This window comes from Heteronotia binoei, chromosome 21, assembly GCF_032191835.1.
Source record: "Heteronotia binoei isolate CCM8104 ecotype False Entrance Well chromosome 21, APGP_CSIRO_Hbin_v1, whole genome shotgun sequence".
Lineage (NCBI taxonomy): Eukaryota > Metazoa > Chordata > Lepidosauria > Squamata > Gekkonidae > Heteronotia > Heteronotia binoei.
This window is the reverse complement of record NC_083243.1, coordinates 89,418,350-89,439,478: the sequence shown is the minus strand read 5'-3', so window position 1 is coordinate 89,439,478 and position 21,129 is coordinate 89,418,350. Positions and strand designations below refer to the sequence as shown.

The 21,129-nt window shown below is 43.3% G+C and overlaps 1 protein-coding gene across 1 annotated transcript; it reads right to left on the bottom strand.

Moving 5' to 3' along the window:
* Window positions 1-5,767: 5,767 nt before the first annotated feature.
* Window positions 5,768-11,430, bottom strand: ZFP36L1 (ZFP36 ring finger protein like 1). The gene is made up of 2 exons (XM_060262762.1): window positions 11,007-11,430; window positions 5,768-8,367 (listed from the first exon to the last, which is right to left on the bottom strand). Exons 1-2 carry the CDS (start codon window positions 11,061-11,063, stop codon window positions 7,414-7,416), a joined length of 1,011 nt encoding a protein of 336 aa, XP_060118745.1. The 5' UTR covers window positions 11,064-11,430; the 3' UTR covers window positions 5,768-7,413.
* Window positions 11,431-21,129: the final 9,699 nt, after the last annotated feature.

Genomic DNA, 21,129 nt, shown 5'->3' with positions numbered 1-21,129 from the left:
AGATTCAGTTCCCAACAGAGAATTACAATAATCACTTCCATAGCACTGTTGAAGTAACACAAAGGCTGTGATACCTTTTGGCAATTAAAACTAGTATAGAAGAAAAGCATTTATATCTCTGTTGATGCCAGCAGATTGTGGTAACATTTTTAAGGAGGGAGGGGGAGAAACGTTACTTCTAATCAGTTTTCCAACATTTTAGGAAACAGAAATTCAATTTTCTGTGGCCCACAGTGGTTAATTCTGAAGATGGCAGCCAGATGTTATACAAACAGTTGAAAAATCTGAAGACAGTTAAATGGAGGTTTCACTTCTGCCTGTTGAGCAAGAGGGTGGTGGTAGGGGATATTAAATGAAACAAACAACCAAAAAAAATGAGTAATTTGTAACAGGCATTAAGAAATAGCAAGATCTTCTGTGTTCTTAGTTTTCATGTAAAAGACCAGTTTTGATTAAAACTGTTTCTGAGAACTTTGTAAACAATAATTTAAAAACTAGAGAATGAGGAAAGAGGGAGAAGAGAACCTGAAAACAAAGCCATGGAATTCAAAACATTTGCAGTGCAATCAATCTAATCCAACCCAACCTGAACTGGCCCATAAAACAGCAACAGCAACAACTAGGAGTTCTGTTATACCCACGAGGAAACGTAATAAACCACATCATGCCTGACAGCAACCGACCCACAAAGGCCTGCTTCCTCCCTTGTTATTGCAGAACTGTGTTCCTCAACGCCTTTGGCTATGTTTAAACATTGTAGTGGGTTCCTTTAGAACCCTTTTTGGTTTAGAGGGGGAGGTTATAAATCAACAGTAGCTCTGCTCTGCCCTTAGTATTCAATCAAAGCACAGCAGGTATTCATTTAGGATGTTTTAAGGGCCTTTTAAAGACAGAGGCTGTCTAGAGAATAAGTGTAGGCTTTTGTAGAGACCAGACACAGTTTAGCCCACCCGTTACAGGATCAAGAACACACTTACACTACTGGGCAATACTATTCTCTAATAATTCAGTTTAGTCTTAAATTTAGTCAGTGTAAATATCTCCATTGTAACTTGCAAGTGCAAGTAACAACAAAACATGGGTGGACAGAAATCCTATTATAGCAAATGATCCTGTAATAGTTGCCCTCCGTGTAAAATAAACACATGTCTTTTGACACCTCCAAAATAAACCAGATTTTATTCCAGAGTAAGCTTTCATGAACTGGAGCTGTTCTTCAGGTACAATGAGTGGATTTTAATTATGCTATCATTTTACATAGTGTGAAAACACCAAACAGTGTTAAGGGGCTATGAATTGAAGCAAAATATAGGGTGAAACATAATAGTTCAAATGCAAATATAATGGAAAAAAGGAAGACTATTTTTCATTATGGTACCTAGTTAACACCCAGAATGGATGGGGAGCCCTAGGTTTTACTAAGATTGTGTCTTCTGTCCCTCTCTACGTTGAACCTGGGTTCAGGACTTTTATCTCACTATAACCTGTAAGGATCTTTGCAAAACCCATCCTAGAGGTATTAACAAAATAATGGTCTGTTGGTCTTGCTTGACAGATCTTAATGTTACATAATTACATCTCATCCTGTAGCTTCCTGCATCTCATGGCCCTTTGCTCCTGCTGCATCCTCCCCCTACAAATAATGATAGCACAGTGAGCACCCATTCATAGCACTAAGTGAGCTCTAGTTCACAAAAGTTTACCCTGGAATAAAATTTTGTTCATCTTTAAGGTGCCACAAGACTCCAGTTTATTTTGGGGTTTTCTGAAGCTCTTTATGTATATTGCAATCATGCCTTTTGCTGTTGGTTGAGGGAATAGATCTACTTTTCTCTTGAAGTGCTGACCACGCTGTTTGTCACATATCAAATTGTAACTATTCTTGTCAATTATAACCCCATAAATTGTTAATTAAAAAAAGAAACACTGATTTCTCCTGAATCAAGCCAATTCTGGCATAATTTGAGGTACACAGAGATTGTGGAACAAGAGAATGAGGGACTGATTCAGGAGTGGGTAGGATATATTATAGGCAAGGATGCCTTAAGCAAAGAACATCAGAACGAAGTGAGATCACACATCTTCTGCTGTTGTATGCTTAAACACTGCTTACAGGAAATCAGCCTACTTCCTGATAGACTAAGTCATCATCTTATTACCTGTGCCCTCCAATTTGATGGTCTAGAAGCAGCTCTAATGGCAAACCAGAAGAACCAAACTTATCACACTTTTTTTGCAGCCAGGGTAGGTTCAAGCCAGATGAGTTTCTGGGAGTTCCACAGATGGAGCTTACACCGCATTACTTTTTCTTAAACTAAATACACATCCAGCATGTGGAACTCTGCAAGGGGGTGCCTTTCCCTACATGCCATTTTCCCAAATGGAAACAGCTCTGTGGAGGTACCTGCACCACTGGATCCAACACACTGATGGAGGAGTTGCCTGCTTGCCCCAACAAGTAGCAGGCCATCAAGGTTATTTCAGACCAGGAAAATATTGTGACTTAAATACCTTTCCCTCCAGTCTTAAGTCTGACTCAGGGACCTATATTCTTGTGTACTTCAAAGGGGGAAAAGGAATGCTAGGAGCTCCATATATACATAATCCCCAGTGTTTTACCTGGCTTGGCCCTTTTATTCTTAATTTTAATTTTTTTTACTTGCCTGAATACTTATCACCATTGAAGTCTTCAAGCACTGCTAACATCATAACTGCCTTCACAAGTTTCCCAAAGCCAGTGTTCTAAACTTCCCGACAAGTATTCTTAGCTTCCTCTAAACCAGTACCTATAGTTATACATGTTTACACTTCTTTTCCTTCAGATCTACAAGCTGTAGCTACCACAAGCTGCCCTACAGGTTTCATGCAAAGGTATATGATCCTTTCACACATTCATGGTTTCTGCAAAAATGTTGCCCCCTTCCACACCCCAAAGCCCCTGTACACCTCAGCTGTTATTTTGGGAAGCCCACTCATTTCTTGCAGTACACTGCCTTTCTCAGGACTAGTTTCAGATTTTAGAGGGTGGGAGGCAGAACAAAGTGCCCAGGAGACCCAACCCACCATTTGTACTTCCCACAATCCTCTTACCTGCCTGAATAGTCCTCCTCTACCCATTCATGTTTATTGCTGATCACTGTGGCTATCAAAAGCTCTACCACCTGGCACCAGCTGCATACCCACCCCTAATGATGCTGGGTAATGAAAGCAGCAGGGACATGGGTGACAGAGTACTAATAAGGGAGACAGTTACATTGGGATATCAACTATAGAGGAATCCAGCATCCCAAAGGCCCAGTGACTAAAATTTCCTCAGAAGGGTCATGCTTGCATTTAAGCTGACACTAACAAACAACTGACACTAACAAACAACTGGCTGCGTAACATATACCAGATTGGTAAAATTTAGTCCATCATACACTTGTTGGTCCTTAGGCAAAAAATAAAACACCCAATTCTTTTACACAGTTCTTCAAAACACTCCACGGTTTTGCTCCCATGACTGCCCTCATGCCTATAAACTTCCTATTCTTATGATCCAGACACTCTCTGAGGTTTTGTCCCACCTTGAGTCAAACCTCTATTGTTATCCCAGCCTCCAATCTCTTTGAGCTACTCTGATCATTTTATTGCAGCCAGCTGCCCAAGCACCAGCTCTTCACCCTTCCTCATAGCCTCTTCTTTCGTTTTGTTCATGATACCCTAAAGTAATTTACTGTTCACCTTTGCCTCAGGTTCCTGTATTATGGAGACAGCATTGTGTAGTGGCTAGAAAATTGAGCTGGGAGATGAAGGTTTGAATCCCCTCTTGCCATGGAAGCTTGCTGGGTAAACTTGGCCCAGTAATATTCAGGCCAACTTTCCTTGCAAGGCTGTTGTAAGGATAAAAAGAAAATAACAATGAAAGATACTTTGGGTCCCCATTGAGGAAGAAGGCAAGGTATAAAAGTAAAAAAAGAATTACACTGCACTATTCCCTTTATGGAACCTCTGCCCTCCCCATTTCAGCTTCTCATCTTCTGGAACGTTCTCTTATTCAATTATTTCCTAGGTCCAAACCTGCCTCTGAACCACCTTCCAGTCCCCTTACAGCCAAACTGGATGTGCCTCTCCCCTCTCATTCAAATCTATTTGGATGTCATTTCCCAACAGCCTCAGAAGCCCATTTCAAAACTGGACCAAGACTTGGGCCCATAGCTTTTCCAACCCAAAACAGCCCCTTGGTTCATTATTTGATCCAAAACAGGGCCCTAGAGCAAATTAGTTCCCATAGGCTGATGAAATGAGCATCTGGGGAACATGAAGACCCATCTAGCTTGGCCCTAAGATTTTAAAGATGTACCCAATTAAGAGCTCTGCTTTCCCCTCATGGTGCCTAGACTGCAAATATGGAGGTTTTAATATATTAACAGTTCAAACATTCATGAATATTGAGTTAATAAGATGGAAGTTTTACATTGACAAAAGGTAAGCATCCCACCCATTTTGAAAAGTCTCAGGCTACTTGAACAAGAAAAAGTTGCCTTTATGAACTAGAGCCCAGTATCTGTATATGCAATATGTCAGCTTCAGGGTAGTGGGATACAAAAAGAACTGAAGAAATCAGAACACCATAAAACACAAGAGGTACAGGAGGTCTATTAAATGCATGTGTAACTGAGAAACAAAATGTGCATGTATAACTGAGAATACTCCAGATGTCTAACAAAACAAGCCTTTGCACACAAAAGCTTATGGCACAGTAAGGCTGTAAGATTTAGGTGCCACAAGAACTCCCTTGTTTTGCTGCAGCCAACTAGCATACCTGCCCTTCTGAAATGTCTCCCTCATTTTATAAGCTTTTAGTGTAACCAAAATTTCAGCATAGCCTGACAGCTCAAGTCTTTCAAACATCTTCATTGAATAACTAAGGTGTGAAATCAAACTACAAGTACTCAGTTGAACACAACTGAATACTCCTTAACTTTTAATCAGGTAATGTACTCCAAGTTTATAAGCTACTTCCTCCATGCTGTCTCACACTACCTATACAAGCTTGTGTATTTTGTAGAAATGAGCTTGTAACAAGTCTCAGCTGGTCCAGAGATGCCAGCTTTGGCAGAAGAGCATTCTTTGAATAAATTGTTAAATTTTACCAATGACACCTGAATGCCAGATTTGGTTTTGTTTGTGCTTTGTGTCAACCTATTTTTTTTTGAGCCATGACTCACTTTCTCTAGTGCTCTTTGTTACTGAATGGCTGCACTGAGAATTCTAAATCTCAAAGAGTTACATGGCTCAAATTTAGCCCAGTTCAAGAGACTGGGTATGTACATGTATTAAGGAACTTTTCTGCCATTTGGAGGTGGTGCTTGCTGGAACAGAGTCATAGGTTCATAATTCAAGGCATTTGGCCTAGGAAGATTATCTACTAAAGCACTGACATGCTTTCAACAATTCTTGATCAGAAGAAAAACTGATGGGCTACCTGAAATTTTGACTTCTATCCAATACCAATGGACCTAGGGACAGAACTCGATTCTGAACAGCCTGTTTTAAACAACTGCATTATTAAAAATATCTTACAGATCTGAAAGCCAAAAGATTAGATCCAGCTATCCTAATTCACCTACTCTCATCTTGATCAGGAAGCTGGTGTGCACTTAAGACTCTTGTGCAAATTAATTTCTATGTCAAAGTGCAAGTAGATTTTGTGAAAAGGGATCTTGTTCTGGAAAGTTCTTGGAAGAGTTTTTTTTTTACAAGTAATACCAGTTTCACTGTTAAATTCTTGAAAAAACACTTGGGGTTTATTGATTTAAACTGCAAACAGTCGTTACAAAAGATTTCTTTTAAATAAACTCACACAAGGAAAGGAAAGAAAGGCAATGTAGTGAACAGTAATGGGAAAAAAAATTACATTCAATGTGTTCTTTGTGCCAGTTATGTTCACCTTAAAAAAAGGAAACACTCCAATCCTGGAATACAGAAATGCAAAGACAAACTGCATTTGGAATGTCTTTATATAGGCACTTCAAACAAAAGGGAAGATTTTTTTCCTTTAAGTACTTAACAAACAAAAAAAAGGAAGCAAGCAGTCTTCCTTTTTATCGTCTCACAGCACAGCTTGTGCATATACATTCTAGTGGCCAGCAGCAAAACCCTGACCCTGCTGAAGTCATTTACAAAAATTCCAATGACATCAGCACAGTCAGAATTTCACCCCATGTGGGAAAGGCCTTGTTGGGGCAAAAAGAGGCAAAGAAGCACATTAAACTCAATTTGCAGTCTGACACAAAAAAGGGAATGATCTAAAATAAATAATCCAAACACAGCTGTTGCATTTTTTTTAAATTAATTTTTCATTTTTTAAAAATAAAATAACCAAAAAGTGTAACGTTACAAAAATGTCATTGTAGTATAATATATTAAACTGTGGGGGAGGGGAAAAAGAAAAAAAGGCTTCACAATCTTAAGATTAATATGGAAGATCATAATTTAAACATAAAAGAATATATTCTATGAATTCATCATCCCGATAAATATGAACAAATTAACAAAAAAGCATAGGTTTCAGCAATAAATACGTTTTGATAAGTTAAATAAGCTTTATATTGTTGTGCAGTGACAAGCAAAATTTGCTCTCCAATTTCTGAAGTTATACAAAATTAAAAACCCAGAAAAAAAATAAAAAGCTTGGCGTGAGTGCTCTATGGATAGGTCTATTGTACTCTAGAGCAAACCATTAAAGCTATGACTACTGGAACTTTGTTTACACAGAACTTGCATGTGTGGAATGAACACCGTTAAAGACACCCCCCCCCCTTCTTTTCTGAAGATGTCAAATGTACACATGGGGAACTTGTAGCACCAAAAGCAAGTCTCTCATTGTCCATCTGCCTTTTCTCTCCAGTAGCCAAGTCCCATGCAGGTTACAGTTACTGTCCATTCTCAGCTGTTCTTCTGGTTGACCTGAGCAGATTCAGGCAAGATTAGTCTTTAAAAGGTATAAAGGGTTTGATGTTAACAAGTGCCCACATGCCCTTAAAGTCTACCAAAAACATTGACCAGAGAAAAGGAAGAGGGGAGAAATCCTGCATCATGGCCAGTGATGGGAGCTGCTGGTTCCGGATATTCCCTGCACATCTGGAAGTGCACAGAGCTCTATAGAGGCTGCTGGTGCCCTCTGCAGCTGGAGAGGTAATATAATCACAGTGAAAATGTTAAAAAGGCACTACATTTGTAAACGATTATCACTTAGTTGTAATTTGGCACTTATTGTTTCAGCCAGTGAATGGACTCTAGGCAAGTGGACTATCTTTGTGTTAACATCTAAACCAGAGATGTTAAGGGGAGGGTGAGGGAAGAGGAGAGAGATTACAAGCTTAACAATGAAAAAGAGAGGTGGGGAAGAAGCCAGGTAGCAACACCAGGTTACTCGTCAGAGATAGAGAGTCTGCTGAAAATGGGAAGACGCCTTGATGTGTCCAGGATGGGTGAATCAGAGCCACTGTGGCTGCTGCTAGAGCTGCTCAGGTAGCCCTCCTGATCAGAGAGGGAGTCCTGAGGACTTGGGGGAGAGTCAAACATGTTAGGTGACTCCGACATGGGTCTGAGAAGAAAAGCAGTGGGAGAGCCCCCACCAGGCACCTGCACCCCCATGCTGGGAGCAAAGAGATTGGTCAGCTCCTGGCTGGAGAAGGTGAAGGGATTGCTGGCACAGTCAGGCAGAGGGGGAGAGCCCAGAAGGTCATCTGCACTCATGATGGGCGGAGGGGTTATTGAAGTGGGGCTGTCCAGCAGCCCATTGGCAGCCACAGCACTTGGAAAGCCAGCAAAGCTGAAGCTGTGTTGGAGGCGGGGTCTTTCGTTGATGGCGGGCTCTCGGCTGCCAGCCACAGCCCGACGCTCCTCAGCGTTGTGGATGAAGTGACAGCGGGGCCCATAAGGGCAGAATCCGATGGTGTGGAAAGTGCGGCAGAGCTCCGTCTTATACTTCGGGTGGCGAGTCAGGCTCCGCAGCTCATGGATGCCATGGGCAAACTGGCACTTGTCACCATATTTGCAGGCTCCATTCTCCTCAAAAGGGCGGCACAGCTCTGTCTTGTAGCGGCTTGAATTGACTTGTCCACCAGACTGTTTCTGCTGCAGTAGACGCTCACCACCTTCAGAGAAGGAGCGGTCCCGAAAACGGCTCTCCCTGGGCCCTAGTGTTGGGGCTGGCTCCCCCTTCAGGCTGCCAAGGAGGTGGGTCTGGGGGAACTTGGAGTTGGGCAAGGTGACAGAATGCCTCCTGGGGAAACCCCCGCCAGCTGGAGTTCCCACTGCCTTCCTGTCCAACAGACACCCTCCAGCACCTGAAGGGTTGTAGTTCAGCATCTTGTTACTCTGCAGGGAGAAAACAAAAAAGCAGTCACCAACCCAGCTCTCTCCAGCACCTTCTAAACTAAGGCTGTGGTTTAAGTTGTCCTCTCCTCTCACCCTTCGCTATCTGTCCAATGTTCCTACCAGAAAACATTAGATCTTATTTCTGTTATGAACCTTAAGGCAGAGTGCTTGAATCTAAACTTCTACTGTTCCATGTTTGGGATCAAAATACCTTCCAAGCACACTACACAACACCTTTACCGGGTGTTATTTCCTCTGTTTAAGTACTTTTCATCAATGAAACACTCTGCTCCTCTTTCCAGGGGCAAGAGCTTAGTGCCCCACCTAACCACGCCTGGAGCCATCCTAAGAGCCACATCCCAATCCTGGATTTCAGACCAGGTTTTCCAATGTAACTTTCCCAAGGGCCTAGTCTACTTCCCAAACTCTCAAACATGTTATTTAACTCATATCTGACCAAATGCCCCTAATCACATATGGAGAAGGAGACAGACACTTTCAACTGCTACCACCTTTAAGAATACCAGTGAATAAGCATCCCTTTTAGGATGTTCATAAAACTTTCTGATTCAAGTTAAAACACAAACACACAGGAAAGAAATGCAAGACTTTGGGAAATATGCTAATTATGAAATGAAACTCATCCCTCTTGCCCACCCCTATACAGGAGTTCCATTTCATGTGATCCACAGCAGACTTCACTCCATAACCACAAGACGATTCCTTTGCAGTTAGCTTTTTGGGATGCAAAGGAAGCTGTAGCCTCAGTTTTAACGGTTCAAAAGCATTGGTGGGGGCCGGGGCTGAGAGAAGAGGCAAGGCTTCATGCTTCACACCATGTTATAGTTTTTTTAAAAAAGGTATCATTACATATTCATGTTCAACATCTTTAGAACTGGAGTTGGAAGTCAAATGTTCAAAGTCTACACAAAAAGTCTGCTTTGGAATTTATCAGCAGCTATTATAATAGCAGAATAAACTGCAACAAATGCCAGTGCATTTAGCAGCTATTTCCAATGAAGTGCAGTTTTCGAAAAGGCAGCTTTAGCTCCCCCCCCCCCTTCTCCAGCCGGTTATGTTCTAACCATAAAGCCGTTCTTTGCAACCACATCTTCCTTCAGACTCAGCCAGTCACAAATATGGGGGAAACATGCGTAGGCAGACTTCGGCTATACAAAGATAAGCTCGCGAGAAAAAAAACGCAGCCAAGAAGAGGGGGGTGAGAAAGATAAGGCAGGCAGGCTACAAGAAGCCGCTTCCACCACAAAACTTGGGAGCGGGAGAGGAAGGGGCGGGGTGGTTTCTGCAAACGTTATTTTTAAAAAGCCTCACCCCTGAATCTCCCTCACCAAACCAAAATACACCTCCAGTTCTCCCCACCCACTCGACTAAGAGGATATCATGTGAAGTGGCAACACACCCGACCTGTGGAATATCGTGGCCATGTAAACAGCTTATCCTTCCCCACCCTGAGCAGGCAACTGGACATGTACCGTATGTCTCAGGAAGTCACCAGAAGCGCAAAAAAAAAAAAAGACACCCCCCATAAACAAACAAAAAACACCCTTTCGAACACACATTAAGAACCAAACAGCAACCCTAAACATGTCTTCTCGGGTCTATTCGTTTGGGCTTACTCTGCAAAAAGTACTTTTAGGTTATATTTTCAGAGGATAAATGTGTTGATAGAACAGTTCGATTTGAGATCAGTAGCAAGGCAAGAGCTTCAGATTCAGCTGGGTACGCGTGTTGGCCTGAAGCAATAGAGCGAAGTTTGAGTCCAGTGGCACCCTTAAGGGCAACAACGTATAAATCTGGGTATTAGCTTTCGTGTGCATGCACACTTCATCAGTTTCAGAGTTAGCGTTAATGTATCATTGAATCTGGTTGCTAATTCTATCCAAAGGGCAAAGGAAAAATCGCATCAGTGTGTACAACGAGTTTTAATTTTGCATTCACAACACCAACTTGGTGCAATGTATAGGGATGTACGGCGACATCCACAGGAATCTTGCGACTGCAACGCTAAATCTGCTTTCTGGTCCAAGCAAATGGTGGAGAAGTCACAGGCGTGCATTTCTCACTCACACTGAACCCGCAAAGCGCACAGCTTGCAAAAACATGAAGCAAGAGTTCAAATGAAGAGAAAGAGCTGACCACTCTGCAAGCCTCAAGTTTAATATGGGGAGTTGAAGAAGCACCTTTAAGTCAGATAAACTGAATGTCGAAAGTTACGGAACACAACCCCGGCAAGTTACTGAAAACATCGTAGGAATCCTAAGTAAACGAGTCAGACATTCACAATTGCGGGAGGAGGAGGGGGGGGGGGGAGACCAGAAAGTCAAGAAAAATAATGAACGAGAGGGGAATCAGCATTTTACTTTATCTTTGGAAACAAGCCGTAACTTATTAGGCAAGCCACCCTAAGGACTAAATAGGGCCACAAACGTTTAAAATACAAACCGAAGTAAAACACTTAAGTTTCCTAACCTGAATGGAGGGGGGGGGGAGGCGGGACAGGGGGGAGGCGCGAAAAGTTGTCCAAAGACATCCTTTAGAAACACCACGCGCCAGTCGGGGGGAGGGGGAGGGGAGGGAAACTTTTAAAAACGTTTTAGAAGAAAATATGGGAAACTTACTTTGCATAAAAGTTCACTCAGGTCGAAGATGGTTGGAGACACGAGGGCTGTAGACATCTTCAACTAGAGGGGTGGAATATTTATAATATAAAAATAAAATTAATCACAGTGTTGTAAGGCACAGCCTCCAGTTTCCCTGGATTAGAATCCTCTCGCCTCCCCCCTCCAGCTCCAACAATTCTCCCTTCTCTCACTTTCCAGAAGGGCTTTGCTTAAAGCTCAATTTATAAAGTTTCAGCCCTTAACCCGTGGGAGGAGCTCCCAAATTCATTTAAATGAGGAAGAAGGAGGAGGGAAATGATTGACGCGAAGACTGAATCACCGAGGCGGTCAAACCCCTAAAAACTTTCAAGGAGGGGGAAAGGAGGCGGGGGAAGATAAACTTTTAAAGACATATTCCAAACTGAGCTGTTATTTTTGAAGTTTTTTGGGGGGAGGGCAGAGTTTGTGTAAGTTACCTCTAATTAGGAAATGAGGGCAGGGAGGCTGCGCAAAGGCGCTTTTGTCAAGGTTTCAGCGCAACATGTGACACTATTCATCTCGGCCTCCCCCCCCCCCCTCGTTCCTTCCTTCTGTGCTTAAAGGCGGGATCAACTTTTGCAATTGCATCGAAGGCCCTGTTTCCCGGTCTATTGAATCAGGCTTCTGAGTTCTGATACTGCCTTCCCTCCCCCATTATTATTTAACCTTCTTTGGTTCTTATGTTGCTTAGAGAGAAACAGAAACAAAAGCTTTAAGATTAAAAACAAAACAAAAAAACACCGAGGGAAAAAGGAGTGTATTGGTCCCAAGTCACTCAATGTCTGTTTATTTACTCGGAAGTAAGCCCAGTTGAACTCAGTGGGACTGCTGAGTAAGCATAAATAGGTTCGGGCTGTACGGCTCGAATCCCACGTACGATTATTTTGAAGCAGATTCCGTTGAAATTAATACTTACTTTCACGTCTGGCAAATCGGCACGAATGTCCAGCTAGACTACAGGGTGTATCTCTGCATGTGTGTGGGAAGGGATCCCCCTTTTTCATAACTCTGAATTTCGAGCAAAAGAGTGGTGTTTGTTCAGCTAAATTTCCTGTTGGACGAATGTTGCATGGTTAAGTTTCTGGAGACTTGTCAAACAGGGAGAAAGCCTGACCATGTCTACTTGAAAGGAAGTCCCATTGTAGTCACTAGAGCTTACTCCCAAGAAAATGGTTTTCGGACGACACTATGCTGCCATTTCCACTAGGTCCGGTGGATACTTATTCTAACATTGGTAAATTATGCTTCTAGGAAAGCAACTGGATTTTTAAGAAAGTTTTTTTTCTCCATCTTGCATGCTTCAGAAGCTACAAGTGGTATTTTGACACATCGTGTGGCTGTCTTTAGGGATAACACACCCTTTCCCCTGGTTTTGCCCCTTATTCTGCTCCTTTTCTTTATTTAGCCAATGCTGGATTCGTGGAGCTTTTGTTTCGCCGGGAGGTGGGGGAATCGGGTTAGGGAAGAAGCGCATGCAATGGAACGTGACTCCCCCAAGTCTCCCATTTGCAGTTCGAATCCACTGCCCCTATTTAAGATAGATTCAGGCGGTTAGTCGTGTTGGTCTGAAGCAGTAGAACAAAGTTAACGTCCATTTCATCGCATTTGAAGAAGTGTGTATGCATACGAAAGCTTGAATTTGGTCTTAACGGTGCCACTGGATTCAAAACTTTGTTCTGCACTTATTTAAGTTGCGGAACGTAACAGTAGTGGAAATACCGCTGCTGCTTTCCTTCCTTTCTATTTCCGTCTGCCCTTGGTATACTGCAGTCACCCACACAAACCCTCAGATGTTTATGGTACAACACTCTAAACTGCTAGAGCTGCTATGAAACCGCGCGCCTTAAGTGCATTTTCCATCGCGACGCAATTAGGCCACCCTGGTTACCCGACTCTCTCCCGCCCCTCTTCAGATGGCTGGAAACGCCTTGCGTTTCACATCCCGAAAACGCTTTGCAGTTTGGCCAGGCTTCCATTTGCCTCACTTTTGCTTTAAATCTATTGCCTCCATTTTTAAGAGCGCACCACTGCCTTTGGAACGGACTTGTTTCGCTTTGTTTCACGACCCTCCCCCCCCCCCGGGTTATTCTCTCTCCCCTCCGGAAATTGGCGAGTTTGTGCTGTAGCAAGTGACCCACACACCCAATATAATTTTAAAATGTATTACTAGTTAAAAGGTTTTGTAATTTCCGCGTTTTTTTAATTTATGGTCTCCGAGTTCTCTCTCCGCCCACTCCTGAAATGTTTTTGGTAAACCGAGTAAGTTTATAATTCTCCCCCCCCCCCCGCAACGCCAGACTTCATTATACAAAAACACGCTGGAAGCCAACAGCGAAAGTATGAGGAGGATTCTGGCGGGGGGGGGGGGGAGGCGGGGAAAGAGGTGCAGTTCTAGAATTGGCCTTGAGAGGGGGTACAATCTTGCTTAGTTCTTTTCCAAACAACACGGAAGCGAAATTGCTGGAACTGGGTGTTACGGGCCGGGAAGAGAAGACTCGGATATGGCCCCCTCCCTTTGTGCAAGGACAATCCGAAAGCATTTAGCCAATGAAAAGTGACGGCTTTCCATACCTGTCATTGGAACTGCTAGAAGTGCCTTCTATCCTCAGCGTACAGACGAAGGGCGTTTCACAAATGACGATGTGTGTGTGGGTGGGGGGGGGGGGGTTGTGTGTGTGGGTGGGGGGGGGGTTGGTAACAATTTCCGCGGCTGGAATTCGAATATAAACCTAAGCTGCCTGCAATGTAAATTTTATTTTAAATTAACCACTTTTATCCCTACTCTAACTTTCGTTTCCAGATTTGCAACCCGATTCTAACAAAATAAACCCAGTTCACTTCAGTGAATCTGGTTTCTTCAGAAACGTGTTAAACATTGCACTTTCAAGGTGATTTGTAAAACGGCTAAACATCCAAGAAATTGCACCGTCTAGATCTGCAATTCAGTCACAGGGAAGAATAGCAACAATTCAACCTAGTTACTACAGCGTTTTCCGTTTTGCCAGTTAACACTAGTTTGTGGCCTCCACAGAACATGTGGGTAGGTGCTAGCCTCCAGATGGGGCCTGGGGAATTCCTCCGGCATTACAGCTCATCTCCAGATTACAGAGATCCATTCCTCTGGAGAAAATGTATGCTTTGCAAGATGGACTTTATAGCATTGTACCCCACTGAGGTCCCTGTCCTCAAGGTGGAGTCCACCCCCAGATGTCCAGGAGTTCTTCAACCTAGATCTGGCACCCCTACATCTCCCGCCCATCCTTGCCAGTAGCCAGGAGGGACCTGACAACCCTACATGTGTGGTGTTTTCATCTTTACAATTTGGTTGTGTTCTTGAGGAAGCAAGCACCATTGACATTCCATGTTAGGAATATCAACATTATCACTGTGATTGGTGCAATTGCATTATCTAGAAAAAATGTCAGCAGGAAATGGAGTAAGGGTGGTGCTCCAAACTGCAGCAATATATCAAAGGACGGCTCATAAAACACTTAAAACAACAAACTTATAAAATCTCTTAGTCACACTAGTGATCCGTTATGAATGTAACTACGCTTTTTAATATATATAAATTGTTTTATGTGGTGGTGGTTCTGAAAAATGCTCATAGCAAACCGTAGCAACTCTGCAGGTGGTCCCTGCATGGATGAGACAGCTTGGTTAGGCACCTTATTGGACACATGTCAAGCTGCTCCAAACACTATGTCTCAGATTTGATCCCCAGTATCTCTATTTGAAAGGACCTGATAGTTGATGGTTTGAAAAATGTCAGCCTGAGCCCTTGGACCGCTGCAGTTAGTTGGAGTAGACAGACTAAGGCAAATTTCTGTGTTCATGTTTGTGAGGGATTTGTATATGGCTTTAAAAATAAAATAACCAAAAAGTGTAAAGTTACAAAAATGTCATTGTAGTATAATATATTAAACTGTGGAGGAGGGGGAAAAGAAAAAAAGGCTTCACAATCTTAAGATTAATATGGAAGATCATAATTTAAACATAAAAGAATATATTCTATGAATTCATCTTCCCGATAAATATGAACAAATTAACAAATTACTGGCCCTGACATTGCACTGCTTAAGCTGGTAGACAGCTCATGTGAGCACTGCCTTATTTAGCCTTCATACCATGTGCACTGGCTCGTGAGAACAGGACTTTAAGCTTCCTTGCCTGCCTTTGTCTTTGTAATTCCCTCCTCTATATCCCACCAGCCATTTAAAGAGGATTGGGGGAGGGTGGTTGCTCTTCTGTTACCAAATGTAAGGGCCAGCAGCAACAACAGGAGCATGTCATTTTCTTCCTGTTGTTTACAGAATCTCTAGCCCATGCTTTTTCCCATGGCTTGGAGCCTTTGTGTTATTAAAAGTACTTCTTTAACTGTTAGTTTAAAACATCATGGCAGGGACATTCCAGGGGCTGCCAAGTTCAAAGTAAGAAGCCTGTTATGTATCAGACTTTATGCATGGTGGGAAACTTTTGTGGGCAACCGTGGGAATGCTAGCAACACAATATTTCCATTGGAGATCTGGACTCTTAAAGTAACCAATGAGTGGTCAGGGTGCGAAACTTGACTGCAGTGATTTGGTATGGGGAGTTGGGGGGTGGTTCTTTTTGCATGCATATAAGCAGGGGAGCAGCCCTGCCATGTTGCCTTAGTATGTAGTTACCAATAAAGCCAGTTCTGTGTGGACTCCAAATGTATCAAACCAAGTATTTAACACTGGTGATGAGGATGGGATCTCATTGAGTCAGCCTATCACTCAGCTGCCCTACCCACCAAGTCCAAGTACCCCGTGCTCCGGTGGCAACACATCACGGCTGGGATCATGGCTATGGCTCCAGGACCAAATCTGCCCAAGTTCAACCCAATGTTTCCTGTGAAGTGGGAGACTTACACAGAGTGCATGGACTGCTATTTACAGGCAAATGAAATCACAGACGACAGCCAAAAGCGAGATGTGCTTCTCAGCGTCTGTGGTAATGCCACATTCAAGATCGCCAGGGGTCTCACTGCACCAGCAAAGCTCACTGCAAAGACCTACCAGGAGATCATCTCATTCCTGAATGGGCACTTCTCACCCAAGCAGCCCATCACAGCACACCGCTTCCAGTTCCACAAAAGGGACCAGGAAGCCAGGGAGACAACTGCTGCATGCTTGGTTGCATTCTGCCAAATCTCTAGCAACTGTGAGTTCAACAAACTGGAGGAAACACTGAGAGATCGATTTGTCTGGGGTATCCGAGACGAGAAACTACAACAGAAGCTCTTTGCGAAGGAAGGGTTGACCCTCCAGATGGCATTCAATGAAGCCACAGCCTATGAGCGAGCATCCAGGGCCTGCTACACCCGCAAGACAGAGGGTGTCCACCATGAGGATGCGTAGTCGGGAGAGTCCAGGGACAAGGTTTTGTGCACCCACTGAGGGCCTCCCAGGCAAGCGAGCCGGCCGGGCCCAACCACTTCCAACTGCTCGGGACAACAGACTACCCCACTGCACCGTCAGGCCTCGTGCAGGTTGCAGGAATCCCCACGAGTGCCGGTCCTGCCAATTCCAGAATGCCCCATGTCAGAGCTGCAGCAAGACGGTTCACATCGTCCAACCTCCCTCCCCCATGGACCGTCCAGTGGCCTTTGGTGGGGGGGGGGTGCTAGTAATCTCTGGTTATACTGGCCGGGGCCTCTCTTTCATCTATGACCTTGTGCATGCAGTGCATGCTACCCCATCAAATAATCCAGCAGTCCAGCCTGGGGCAGCTGCTGCCCATGGGGGTGGCACGGCTTGCTGACAATTTCTCATTTGAACTGCCACAGCATTACTCTACGATGGATTGCCTGGTGGTCTTGGTTAGAAGCTGCTGTTGCAGCATGGGCATCTCCAACATATCAGGCTTGGGTTGTGACCCACCACGTATGTGGCTTCAGACCTGGGCTGCCACCCCCTCCCACTTCTGCAGGCAGGGGGGTTAGTTCAACTTGTCTTCCCAGTCCCCTTCCATGGTGGTTTGGGGGCAGGATGGACCTCTCAACACCCAGCTCACATTGGTGTCAGGAGCAGGATGGGGAAGGGGTTTGCCTCTTTGCAGGAAGTGCGGGAACGTCTGCCCAACACTTCACCAGTGGCTCTCCAGTCTGCCTATATAGGTTTTCCCCAGCACTCCCCCAGCACATGAGACCTTGCAGTGAGGACAGAACAACTCAGAACTTACTGCCTGCTGTCCTTTATAATGGTTATATCTCTGGTCCCTGGCGTTGTGTTTTATGGCACACATACTCGGCCCAACAAAGTCACATTTATGTTAGATCTAGCCCTCATAAGAAATGAGTTCAACACCTCTGGGCTAGAGGAACTGGCATGAAGGACTCTGGTAGACATTGTGTTCCTGTATTTGTTTTCTCCTGGAAGTTACCATATGTTTATTAAAATGACCATTAATGTGTTCCTGCATGATTGCATCATCTTACATCCCATCAGCTACCTTCTTCAGTGCATACTGAGAATCTTGCAGAAAGTGCTCTAATTCTCCTGCTGTAAAGCTACAAGACCTTGTGCTACTTATTCACACTGGAGAAAAAGGTTGTCTATTTATATAGGACATGTGAAGGGTTCAAAGTGCTCTATGTTCAATAGCTTACTGATCATGCCAGGAGCTTTATATGTTAGGCCAGTATTCTCAGCTGCATAATTCAGAGGCTGTGGGAAAAACAGGGGCTTACTTCATAACATCTATAGTGATATCTGAACCTTGGAACAATTCTTTGCTTGTTGAGGAGCATGTCCCATTGAACTGAATGAGATTTAGGGTAGATATGCACATTACCAGATTCCCAATCCTATGTTTCCCTCATAATTTGGGGATGTGCCTTTGGGGTACTTATCCTTTCCCCATCCACAAATTCCCCCTTGCAAATCCCTATTCCAATCATTTAACATTTCTGTCTCCAGCCATGTTCCAAAACTGGGAGTGAATGCAGTTGGGGAAGAACCATGGGAACCATTGTAGGGTTGGAATGGTGAACTCCCCTTCCCTCCTGCTCATTGTTTTTCTCTTGAAAGGGGGGTTCCTTTCCTGAGTTTGAAAGAAGGGGATGAGTGGGACTGATGTTTAGGAATATGAGTTTTCTGAGTTAATGTGTAATTCCTCCTTTACTTCTGAATAAACATGCATAGGATTATGCTAGGACACTGCACCAGCTCTCTTAAAGAACTCTTTGTCTGTGTCTTGGCTCCCATGGAGGTGAGGCAATGGATGGAGCCAACACTGCTGCCTTTCAGCTCTTCTGCAGTTCAAAACCTGACCCTTGATAAAAATGAGTTGCCAGCTAGGGTCAGAGAGGATATAATAGAACTAGAAAAAAGAAGAAAGAAAAAGATAAATAAGATGATCAGAGGATTAGAGAATCAATCATCTCTTTGAAGAAAGGTTTATGAGGTCAGAACATTTTCACTTCAGAAAAAAGCCAGCAAAGGGCAAGAGGCTTAATAGAAATTTACAAAATTATGAATGATGTGGAGACAGTAAGGAGAGGAAAATTATTGCCTCTCCAAACCCTTGGGTGGGTCATCCAATGAAATTAATTGCCTGTTGATTCAGTACAACAAAGCAAAATAACTATTTGCATAACTCCTAATTAAGTTATGGAACTGAATGCCATAAGATGAGGGTTTTTTACAGGATTAATTGAAAGCTTAATCAATTGTTATTATGCTATTCAAAAGTGAAACAGTTGTATTTAAAGACAGTATACCTTAGATTAGCAGAAACTGAGACAAATGAAGTTATGTTTGATAAATGAACTTTGGGGATGTATCTGGCTGGCAACTAACAGAGAAAGCATATTGATTTAGATAAACTTTAGTTGCAACTTCCAGTCTTATTCATGAGTGCTCGCTGCCTACTCATTGGGGAATTAGGGGTTAGTCAATGTCCATGTTTGTAGAGAACAGCAGCTTTGGGTGGGGGCCATTTTGTGCAAAGAAATTGTAGAAGGAGTGTGCACAGGCCCTTTCCCCACAGGTGTTTAACCCTCTGTTTAGCAGCCCATATTGTGTCCTACTAGATACCTTTTCCATATTGGATAATGTCTGAAGCGGTTCACAATGTCACTTTTATGGTTATGATTAGTGCCCGCCTCAAGCTCAGACAACAGGAACCTAGTGAGATGCAATACATAACAGTCTGGTTTCCAATTAGGAGTGGGAGAACATGGTTCTTTGGTGTCCCTGAAATTCCAGCTTTCTAGGCTCTCTGCCAGTTCCTTTCCTTGTAGGATTAATCTTTTCAGAGAGAATACTCTACATGTGGAATTTGTGCAGATGAGATAACCTGTGTGTGTGTAACTTGCTTGCAAAGTTGTTACAGGTGCAGCAAATTCCTTGAAATCAAGGGCCTCACACAATGTGTTCTGCATTACAGTAGGATTTCTAGTTTCTTTATTTACTTAATTTATGCCCTACTTTTTCCCTAGTGGGGGGCCCAAAGTGGCTTATAATATTCTCCTCTCCTCATTTTATTCTCATAATAACCCTGTGAGGTAGGTTCAGTCGAGAGGGAGTGACTGGCTTGAGGTCACCTAGCAAGTTTCCATGGCAAAGCATCCCAGATCCCAGTCCAACACTTGAACCCCTTTACTATACTGAGTCTAATTAGTGTTGCCATTAGTGTTTCATGAATGGCTTGGTAATGCTTTGGGGAGAAGGGGTCATATGTGTACCAGTTGTTGGCACCTTTTAGAAGATGACCAGTCAAATACAAACAAGAATCCACAGAGCATGTTCCCTAAAAAATAAAAAAATAATAAAAAATTGTCTCCTATATATTTTTTACATGTCACATTACTATGTGTCTTCTGAGAGTTATGCACAGGGCTGCCAGAGAAGTAAGATTAGCCTCCCAGCATCCCTAGGTATGCATGTATCGAGGTTGTAAATCACAACTTTTCTCCACTCTCTGTTAGGCAAAGTATCAAGTCTTGGTCAGAAGTAAAAGCGAATATAAGGAGATGCTTAGTGAGCTGGGAGATTTGCAGGTGTGCAAGAAAATGCATGGAGGTGAGGAGCACAGAGTGAGATTCTTGGTGTGCAAACAGCTCTAGGAGGGAGCATGTGCTCATATACATTGTGGCAGCAGGAAACCTGAGTAGTTAATAATATTGTAGAACTTCTTAGATGCAGTTCCAGACAAACATTGTGAGCTTTAATCTTGACTTTACCCAGGTGAATAATACGAGAGTATCTAGGGTGAGATAAGATTAAAAAAACTCATTTGCAAGTGGGAGAGTACTGAAAAAAACAGGAGCTGCAAGCTGGACAGTGCTTTGTACAGGTCTTGCCTTAGCTACTATCATGAAAAGATCCTGTAGAAGGCATTATGTTTTCATTCTCTTCTGCAATCTGCAAATAATGCAGAGTATTTGCCCCCATTCAACAGGAGATGATCCAAACGGGCATCATACACATTTCCCTGGGGATAAGCTTTACCTAAAAGTTGGCACTGCACAAGTGGAGCCTCTCTTTGTGCCCCAAACAGATAACCCTGTGCACTTCATCTCCTGGATCAGAATTTGTAACACGTGTATGTGCAACACCCCCTTGGTTTTGTTTGACCAGGCCAAAAGTATATGAAGCACTTTCCATTTGTTTTCTTTGAGTGCTTTGAGCACTTGGGATGCTGTGTGTGTAATATTATGTGATGTTACAGAGTGGGTAGGCAATGCGGGTAACTGGAGGATTGTATTTCCTGAGCAACGACCAAAATAGCAGCATTACTTGTGAAGCAGTTTATGGATGTGGTGCTAACAAGATATCTGTGGAAAATACAGAGGTGTCATTTTGGCACGCCACCCTGTAAAAAAATTGAACTTAAAGGGCATAACATATAGTTTCCAGTGGAAATATTAATGCAATTAATGTGATTCTGCAAAATAGGACACCGAACACATGCCTTGGTTTGTTTTTAGTAACCATTTCCCTAATGGATGATACACTGGAGAAAGCTGAGAGCATTCCAAGAAATCTGTCACTCTCACTTGGACTCCATTAAAGTCCTCAGCGTCTCTTGGCATACAAATAGCAGCAAAGACTCATTCATTTCCTGTTGTGAA